General features: G+C 44.3%; 1 protein-coding gene across 2 annotated transcripts; it reads right to left on the minus strand.

The window, feature by feature from the left end:
- Window positions 1-679: 679 nt before the first annotated feature.
- On the minus strand, window positions 680-9,902 carry PRXL2C (peroxiredoxin like 2C). 2 transcript variants are annotated; one of them, XM_083350995.1, is made up of 6 exons: window positions 9,726-9,902; window positions 8,901-8,969; window positions 7,053-7,106; window positions 6,528-6,633; window positions 2,607-2,738; window positions 680-1,008 (listed from the first exon to the last, which is right to left on the minus strand). In XM_083350995.1, exons 1-6 carry the CDS (start codon window positions 9,897-9,899, stop codon window positions 881-883), a joined length of 663 nt encoding a protein of 220 aa, XP_083207121.1. In that variant the 5' UTR covers window positions 9,900-9,902; the 3' UTR covers window positions 680-880. The 2 variants fall into 2 exon arrangements, with proteins under 2 accessions (XP_083207121.1, XP_083207122.1); XM_083350996.1 differs by lacking the exon at window positions 7,053-7,106.
- Between the last annotated feature and the right edge of the window lie 328 nt (window positions 9,903-10,230).

A 10,230-nucleotide genomic window follows, 5' to 3' on the forward strand; every position in this document is an offset into this window, starting at 1 on the left:
TCCTAAGTGTGAAAACCGGTCATAAATCACTTTTTTCAATGTATTTGTAATTTTGAATGGTCAATAAACAAATGGTTGTAAGTCAAGGACTACCTGCATTGTTGCTGAGGACTTCTGATTAACTGTATGTTAACAACACTTGCATGATTATCATTTTACCACCTCTGCAACGTATAATTGATCTTTCCTTTTTTGAACTCTAGGGATCAAAGTGAGCAAAGGTGTGAAAACTCAAATCTGAAACACATTAATTGGGTGTAACACTGATTATTCTGTTACGTGCACCTTAACAAAATACTGTAGAAAAATTTACAGGTAATTTTTAATTCAAGATTAACAGGGTGTCAAGACTAAAAGTAAAGACTATCCAGTTAGTAGTCTACCATGAATTTAATTCTCTAAGCACTTTTTTCTCAGTCAGCCTCTAGTTTACAGACTTCAGAACAACATTCACTCTACTTTGGCTTTCAAGAAAGCAATTATAAACAATTAAAATTTACATTTTTGTTTTGATCTGAGGTCTTGTTTTAATCAAACACTGAAGAGGCAAAAAGGCTGGTTAATTGTTACCCATACATTTCTATCACTAACACTAATTTGTTAAATGTTAAGTGGAATAGTGTGATTTAAATAAATCCACAGACTCCATAAAAATCAGTATTTCTGTGCAGCAGCTTTAATGGCTTGTTTTCCTGTTAAGTGAGTTATTGTGTCTTGAGCACAATATTAAGTTTAAAGGCCATTTTTGATGTGTAAAAATATACTCTGGAGCTACTTCTATTTTTATTAATTTCACAATAACCTCATTATGGGTGAATTGCCACAATGGTCTGCTGACATATATCTCCTGTCTTGGCAGATGTATTTTTCTTCTAAAAATTCATATATCAATAATCTCAGATCTGTAGGTAAAATCTACTGTTTCAACTCCAGCAAGCTGCAAAACAGTATTAATAGGGACATGGTCCAACCTGTTTTGGTCAAGGTGCACAAAATGAATTTCATCACCTGGAACAAATGAAAAACAAATAATATTAACACTTTCATCTCCACAAAACACAGTTTCAGCATTAGCATGTTATTTAACATGGAAAGATAATCCTTGATTTGCAACCGTTTAATGACTGTTCAAAGTTACACCAGCAGTGAAAAAAGTGACTTATGATTGGTTTTCACGCTGACAACCATTGCAGCATCCCCATGGTCATCTAAATTTGGGCACTTGGCAATTCACATGTATTTATGACAACTGCACTGTCCTGGGGTTATATAATCTGCATTTGTAACCTTTCCAGCTGATTTTCAACAAGCAAGGAAAATGGGGGATGCCAGATTTGCTTAACAACTGTATGACCATTCTCAATAAAATGGTCCTACAGGAATACACATGTTGTGCCAGACTTTGATGGGAAATATGGTCCGGGTCGGGCTTTAAAGACGACAGCCAGCATTCTGAACTGAAAACAAATCAGCAATCAATGCAGGATCTACGATACATCTTAGGTCAGGGGTCTCCAACCCCTGGTCCATGGACCGGTACCAGGCCACGGCATGCCAGCAACCAGTCCGTACAAATGAGCAAAGCCCCATCCATGGGATACAGGCAGCACACAAAAACCATGCACTCACCGGTCTGTGGAAAAACCTTTCTCCACGGAACTGGTCCCTGGTGCCCAAAAGGTTGGGGACCCCTGTCTTAGGTGACTAAATCTGCTACCTTTGGTTAGCACACAGACTGCTGCATTTCGAAGCAACTGAAGTATCCAGGTCATCTTTCCAGGCACTCTTATGTAGTAGGTGCAGTAATCTAATCTAATCTAATCATGAGGCAACAAGAGTATCATTTGCTGGGTGTTCCAAACCAGACAGACCACCTAACTGGTGAATAGCCATGGCTTCTACCTACTCCAGAAGGAATTATGATTCCAGTAATGGAGAAGCATGAATCTGTCAAGAACTACAATTGAAGCCACTAACCAACAGCAACTTTGCCTTGCAGGGATTTAATCAAACCTTGTTTTGACCCTCTTACCCTCTATATACCGAGTTAGGATTTCTACAGCATCCATGGCTCCATGTGGGATGGCAATATTCAATTCAATACCAAGAACATAGTGATAATATATATCCCCAAACTGATATAAAGAGCTTTTTCAAAAACTTCATGTAGATGCTACATGGAAAGAGCTGTGACATCCCAAAATAAATGTCTTTCTCCCTGCATACCAACTGAAGCTGCTTGCTAAGGAAGGAGTAGAACCACTGCAAAAAAAAAATGTGTTATCCTTGTCTTTGCAGGCATTTTACTAAGATACTAGGAATGTTGGAATCAAATGCTACTGAGAGGTCTACATGGAAAAGGAAAGGTGCATTTCCTCCCTTCAACCCCCAACAAAGTTCCAACAACTTTCGCAATAAAGTTACACAAGAAAGGAATGTTGGATTTGGGTCAGTAGTGAAGTGTCTTGAACCCAGAAAAGGACTGAGGACAATGTCTTCCATTACCATATCACATGTCTTTTGTTCTGAGCTAAAGGCCCTTCCAACATGACTATAAAACAGATTTGCCTAGCCAACAAAAAGCTGTAAATTTATAGTTACCTTACCTGGTCCTAAAATGAAAGTGCCTCCCTGCTGAGCTGGATCACCCTGAAAATCAAATGCAGGGCTTGTCATTGCCCTCCACATGCTTTTAATGCTTCCTGATAGCAAACTGGATTTAACATGAGGGCTGTGCACTGAAAATAATAGCAGAAGGGAAGTTTATTCGGCAAAAAGCATACATTAGCTCTGTTGGCATTATGAATACATTAGGCTATAGACCTATGGGCAGCTACCAGCAAGCAATTCCATTAAGATTAGAACTAATTGCATAGGGAATAAATGTGCTTTAGATCGAAGTACTTTGGATTCTAACATACCCTACATAGGAAACATTTCTGCATGATTTGGCACTGTCTAGGATTTTCCACAGTTGGAGAATATATTAACGTTTGAATCCAAATCAGATGCTGTTTGGCAGAGCAACAAACTCCTAAGGCAAGGGTCCCAAACCCCGGGCTGCAGCCCATTACTGGGCTGTGGCCTATTCGGAATTGGGCCGTGCGAATGGGCTGGCGGGAACTCATACTAGCTGGCCCACCACTCACGCAAGGGCTACATGCACATGTACATATGCACATGCGCTGGCCTGTTGTTCCCGTGGCCGAGTTCCCTCTTCCCCTCCCAGCCGGATTGCCAAGCTGCAAAGATTGGGGACCACTGTCCTAAGGGACAAATTTTTCTTCAGTTGATACCTGCTATAGAGCAGTGATTCTCAACCTTTGGGAGCTTTGAGATGGGTGGACTTCAACTTCCAGAATTTCCAAGCCAACTTTGCTAAAGGAGAGGCTAGAGCTAGACAACCACTTGACAGAGATGCTTTCATTTGAATTGAATTGAATTGAATTTATTAAATTTATATGCCGCCCTTCTCCCTAAGGACTCAGGGCGGCTCACAACAATAAAAAGTTAAAAAACATAAAATACAAAATTTTAAAAAGAATTAAACCATAAATGTAATAAATACATAACAATTAACCCAATAAAACCAAATTTAAAACTATAGTCAGTCCAGGCCCGCTTGTTGGAACAACCAGGTCTTCAGGTCATGGCGGAAGGACTGAAGGTCAGGGGCCATCCGCAGCTCTGGAGGCAACTCATTACAGAGGGTCGGCACACCCACAAAGAAGGCTCTCCCCCTGGGGGTCACCGGCCAGCATTGCTTAGCCGATGGAACCCTGAGGAGGCCGACTGTGGGAGCGAACCGGGCAATGGGAGGTTGACAAATGGCAGCAGGTGGTCTCGCAAGTACCCCGGGCCTAAGCCATGTAGGGCTTTAAAGGTAATTACCAGCACCTTGAATCGCACCCGGAGGGCAACCGGAAGCCAATGCAGCTCGCGCAGGAGTGGTGTAACATAGGAGTATTGAGAAGCTCCCATAAGCACCCGCGCGGCCGCATTTTGCACCAGCTGAAGCCTCCGGGTGCACTTCAAGGGCAGCCCCATATAAAGAGCATTGCAGTAATCCAGGCGAGAAGTGACAAGGGCGTGGGTGACCGTGCATAGGGCATCTCAATCCAAAAAGGGGTGCAACTGGTGCACCAGGCGAACCTGTGCGAAGGCCCCCCTGGTTACAGCAGTTAGATGATCCTCCAAGTTAAGCCGTGAATCCAGGAGGACACCCAAGTTGCGGGCCCTTTCTGAGGGGGGCAATACCTCCCCCCCATCAAAAGAGATGGAACATGTTGGACAATACGAGATGCCGGTATCCACAGCCACTCGGTCTTGGAGGGGTTCAGCTTGAGCCTTCCCATCCAGACCCGCACCGCCTCCAGGAACCGGGACATCATGTCAAGGGCATCACTGGGTTGGCTCGGGGTGGAGATGAACAACTGGTTATCCGCATATTGGTGATACCTCAACCCAAAGCCACGGATGATCTCACCCAGCGGCTTCATATAGATGTTAAACAGGAGGGGGGAGAGAACCGACCCCTGAGGCACCCCACAAGTGAGGGGCCTCAGGGCAGATCTCTGCCCCCCTGCCAATACAAACTGCAAGCGGCCCGAGAGGTAGGAGGAGAACCACCGTAGAACAGTGCCTCCCACTCCTAACCCCTCGAGCTGTCGCAGCAGGATACCATGTTCGATGGTATCAAAAGTCGCTGAGAGGTCAAGTAGGACCAGGACAAAGGAACAACCCCTGTCCCGGGCCCGCCAGAGATCATCTACCAATGCCATTTCCGTGCTGTAAGCGGGCCTGAAACCAGACTGGTGCGGGTTCAGATAGTCCACTTCATCCAGGAATTGTGGGAGCTGACGCGCCACAACACTCTCAACAACCTTTGCTACAAAGCAAAGGTTGGAGACAGGATGATAGTTATTCAAGGAGGCTGCGTCCAGGGCAGGCTTCTTGAGAAGGGGCCTCACCACCGCTTCTTTTAAGGCGGAGGGGAAGACACCCTCCATCAATGAAGCATTGACAACTGCCTGGAGCCAGCCCCTGTCACCTCCCGGGCGGCTGAAACCAGCCAGGAGGGACATGGGTCCAATAGACAAGTTGTAGTGTTCAGTCTACGCATAATCCTGTCCACATCATCCAAAGACACAGGGTCAAACTCACCCCAAATGGTATAACCAAGGCCTGTCCTCTCCACTCCGCCGGATTCCACCCAGTCGGAGTCCAAACCAGTCCAGATCTGAGCGATTTTGTCCTGCAGATACTGTACAAATTCCTCAGCCCTACCCTGCAAGGGGTCATCCCTCGGTCGCGGATTAAGCAGTGAGTGGATCACTCTAAACAGGGTGGCTGGGCGGTTATCTGCAGACGTAATGAGAGCGGAAAAGTAAACACGCTTTGCCGCTTCCATCGCCACTAGGTAAGACTTAAGATAAGTTCTTAGCTGTGTTCGATCAGATTCGGATCCACTGGACCTCCAACAGCTCTCTAGGCATCTTTTCTGGTGCTTCATCTCTCGGAGCCCCTTGGTAAACCAGGGGGCCACCCGGGGCCTGCGCTGGGTCAGAGGCCACAAAGGCACAACTCGATCCAGGGCCCCAGCAGCCGCCCTCTCCCAGGCTTCTACTAGGGCCTTGGCAGAGTCGTGGGCAAGGGAAGCAGGAAATATCCCAAGCTCCGTCTGGAACCTCTCAGGGTCCATCAGGCGCCTGGGGCGTAACCACCTGGTCGGCGGGGGGTGGCGTACTGAAAGTCTTGCCGGAGGAGAAAATGATCGGACCATGACAGGGGTTGGATGGTTAAATCCCCCCTACCCAGATCATTAATCCAGTCCAGAGATAAAAACCAGGTCGAGTGTGTGCCCTCCATTATGGGTCGGGTCTTGAATTACTTGAGTCAGGTCCATGGCTGTCATGGAAGCCATGAACTCCCGAGCCAACTCAGACGCCTCACCTGCAGAAGGCAGATTGAAATCCCCCAGAACTATAAGCCTGGGGAACTCAATCACCAACCCGGGCAAGACGTCGAGGAGCTTGGGCAGGGCCGATGACACACAGCTGGGAGACAGGTACATAATCAATAGGCCCAACTGAACTCCAGGACCCCACTTCAAAAGGAGAGACTCACACCCGCCTATCTGAGGGACAGTGGCCACTCGCGGACAAAGATTCTCCCTAATAATAACCACCACCACCCCACCCCTGCCCTAGGCCCGCGGCTGGTGAAGCACCCGGAAGACCGGTGGGCATAGTTCTGATAGGGGGACCCCCCCCTTGGCCCAACCAGGTCTCCGTGATGCAGGCCAGGTCCGTGTTCTCATGTATGAGGGGAGCCTTGTCCATTTGGATTCCTGCACTGAGCAGGAGGTTATACAGTGGCCAACATGGCCTCTCCAACTCTATAATTAAATCAGATCTGAATGGTATTGATTGTTTTATCTACTTAAAAGATGGAACTTTCAGTTTATATATCATGAAGTAAACATATATCAGTAGTTTCTGATACTGACAGTCAGTAGCACAACCCACCTGCTGAGCTGGAGGTTTCCCCTCTTTTCATGCCAAGAAGTTTATAAATTTCTCTTTCTGGATCTACATATATTTCATGAGGGTAACCTGTCAGATTACAAAATGGCTGCAAAGAACATATGTTAAGTATTAATGTAATACACAAGGCAGTTCTATTTTTGAAAGCAAATGGTGCAATCCTGGTTACCCTTGCTTTTAAATCCCGTTCCACTGAGCGGAATTTTCTTCCAATTAAACATGTTTAATCTGGGCCTTGGCAGCTCTAAGCATACATGATAGAAGTACATTCTCCTAAAAAGAATATGGATAATTTCCAGGAACTTGGAAAGAAGCCTTCAAAGCAGCTTTAGTGCCTACCTTATTTAAGCGGTCTTATTTATATAGGGATATACACACGTGTAATTACAGTATAGTATATATGTGTGAATGTGTTTATGGGTGGACATGCTTAGAGGTGCAAAAACTGAAAAAAGCTGCATTTACAATCACCTCAGCAGAATAAATTAGCTTTTCACTTGCACTTACCTGAATATGATGATGTGCTGATTGCCCAATAACCATAAGTCTAACATCTGCATCCTAAAGGAATGAATTTTTTTTAAAAAACCAATCTTAAAATTGCTCACTAATACTTAACAACCCAATCTCTGTGCCAGACTAAAAATTAGATTCATGCAAATCTTTGAAGCAATTTTTGCTTTAACAAAGACTTGGTCTTCCTTTAAAGCAACTTCACAAAATGACATGGCCTCCACTTTTAAATAACCGAGTGGAGCAGTGGTATCATTTAGTTACAGGAAGTGAGCTCCTGCAGGTATGCAGCAGCCCTTTTCCCACTGAGAAAAGCATCGCAAGTACCTTTTAACAAAATGCAATGAGCCCCTGACAATAGAGGACAGATCAAATTACTTTCTCAGTACAAAGCATTCTGTTTTATACAGCAATACCAGAAACCTGGACTTCATAGCAGCTGGGGCATCATGTAATTAAAGATCTAGTGCTTGCATTGTATATATTTCGTTAAATTTGGGTAGAATACCGTATTTGTTTTGGCATAGCAGAGTTTATGAATTTAGCTCCTGTGGTTACTTGATCATTCAATGAATTGTGCAAACCCAATGAGTTAACCCTGTTAACCATGTGGTTGAGACTACCCTATCACCCTAACATTAACAGTCTTCTAGGAATTTACAATAAATTTCCATTAGTGGAGACAGATATGCTGTCATAAATACTTTTAAATCACTGAGTTAATTGTATAATATTGCTGATTATACCCATCATACTTTAGAATGGTTATTTGAATGTTAGCTATTTAGTGATAATTAAATCAACATCCCTATGACAAAATCACAGTGAGTCGTTTGCTAGTGCCAGAGGCTGTAAAAACCTGAGGCAGTATTAACAACTTTTATTACAGAACTCCTTAGGAAGTGGATAGGGCCCTCTGCAGTATTCATCTTGCCACTTCTGCCTTATCTCATTTTGAAAAACAACCTGTTGCAATAAGCATTAAATTAGAACTAGGATCTTCTAAGATGCTGGGGATCTTAACTTTCTTTGTTCAAAGGAATTCTCAGAAGACTTATCAAGGAATCATCACTGTAAATACCACGAATGGCTAATCAATGTTTCCAAATATGTAGCACATCCAAATATCTAAATGGCCTGGATTTTAGCTGTTACCTAATTTGAAAAATATCTCATTCATTTAACCACCAAGGCAGGGCAATTTTCAGAAATATCTGAGACTCCTATGATAAAATCCAGACTTTAAACTTTCTAACAGTTTCCAATTCCAAATAATTTAGACCCTTAAAAATTAAGTTGCTATAAACTGACCAGGAGCCAGTGTTACTGTAGGTATCTTTCATATAGCTGATTTCAAAGTCGATACGGCCTTTAAGGAGCTCTGTATATTTCAAAATCTATTGGGGTTTAGTGACCTCAAAGGTCTACAATCTTCAGATAACCAATTATGATTCTTTTACGGTGAGATTAGTTGCATCCTGAACTTTATCTTGAGAGCAGATGAAGTTTCCATAATGGATGATTAGCTAAAACATACATTAATGGATTTTCTCCAAATCTGTATAACCTGACAATAATTACTTCTATAGCACACTGCATTAATCAACGTCCAATATCTTAAAATTGTACAGTATTTCAAAGGCTGACAGTCTTGAACATGCACTTCTAAGACTATAATATAGCCGTATTTTCTTGGGAATCAACACCAATAGACAATCCCCAGTAATCCTTCTTTTTTCAACACAAGCATATATAAAAGCAAATTTACACTATGTAACTTTAGGGAGACTGCAAACCTCTATGTTAGTCGCCATATTATATATAACTTTTGTTTGCACTTACTTGCAAAAATTTCTTGGGAATTTTGCCCAGATCTTCCACATATTCTTTACAGATGTAGCACAAAAAATGCTGGAAAAAAAATGGAGTGTCACATTATACATTTGCAAGATAATCTTCTGTTTATTAAACTCTGCTTTATTTGTCCCCGTGTGTTGAATTTATATTCAGGCACAGTGCTGATGCAGTTTTTTGTTTACCAACTTTACTATCTAAATTACAAAGAGGTGTTTTTTTACAGAACATCCTAAGCCACAAGCTACAGTGGCTGGTCACACAACAGGCACAGCTTTAATGTGATTGCTTTGGTTTTGCCTTTGTGTGATCCATTCCCGAATTAAGTTTAATTAATTTATAATTAATTTAAATTAAGTAACTCAGCACTGCCTCTCGCGTTTGGAGGATGTGCGTGATCCTAGTCTGCACACGCTTATTCGGAAGTAGGCCGCACCCCCTAAAAGAGTAAGCGGTCGCGGCTGCGGGAAGCCCCTTGGCCTGCCTGGGCGAAATTCCCCCAACGTTTAGCCCGGTTCAATCTCCAAACTGGCACGCAGGCTATGATTTGCAAACGGTTACCATTTGCAGTACTTGTCCCTCCGATCTCTCGGTTGTCAATCATGATGGGCTAACTTAACTAATAGAAATCCAAGATGCCCGTTTACAAACCGAAGATTGCCCACGCTATAGCTTAGCCAGGAGCGCTTCAATCAACTCGGAGGCTGCTTTCCCTGCGCGTAGCGCTTCGGCACTTTCTGCCCCAACTTTTCCTGGCATAATAAAGGCAACCCCCAGCTGGGTTGTTGCAGCCAGGCCGGGGGCCTCTCTCACCCGCAAGAAGATCACGATCGTCTTCTGTTCCTTGTAAAGAGCCCCAAAGGGGATCCTGTTCCCCACCGCGTCCTCAACCAAGCGCTGGGCGGCGTCTCGCCATTCCTCGGGGTCTTCCCGGGCGCGCTGCCAATCAGTTCGAGCGGCGATTTGCTCCGTGACCGGATCTGCCATGCTGCAACGCCCCAACCCAAACCGATCCCGATTAACTAGAGCCCGGTGGGGATGTGCGGATTCCGAGGGAGGGGTTTTCTTTCTCGTTGCGGGATGAGCTCCTCCTCCGGTGGAAGCCGCAGAAGCGCTTAAAAGGAGGGCGAGGTAAACAAACAAACAAACAACCGATTCTTTGGAAGTTTCCTCGATGCCGGAAAACCACTCGGAGAACTTCGATCGGCTCTGACTTCACTGGTCTTTCGAGCAGCGAGGCTTTATTGTTTAGAGCAGCGTTTCCCAACCTTAGGAACTTGAAGATGCGTGGACTTCAACTCCCAGAATTCCCCAGCCA

The sequence above is a fragment of the Vipera ursinii genome (genome assembly GCF_947247035.1).
Source record: "Vipera ursinii genome assembly, chromosome: 2".
Lineage (NCBI taxonomy): Eukaryota > Metazoa > Chordata > Lepidosauria > Squamata > Viperidae > Vipera > Vipera ursinii.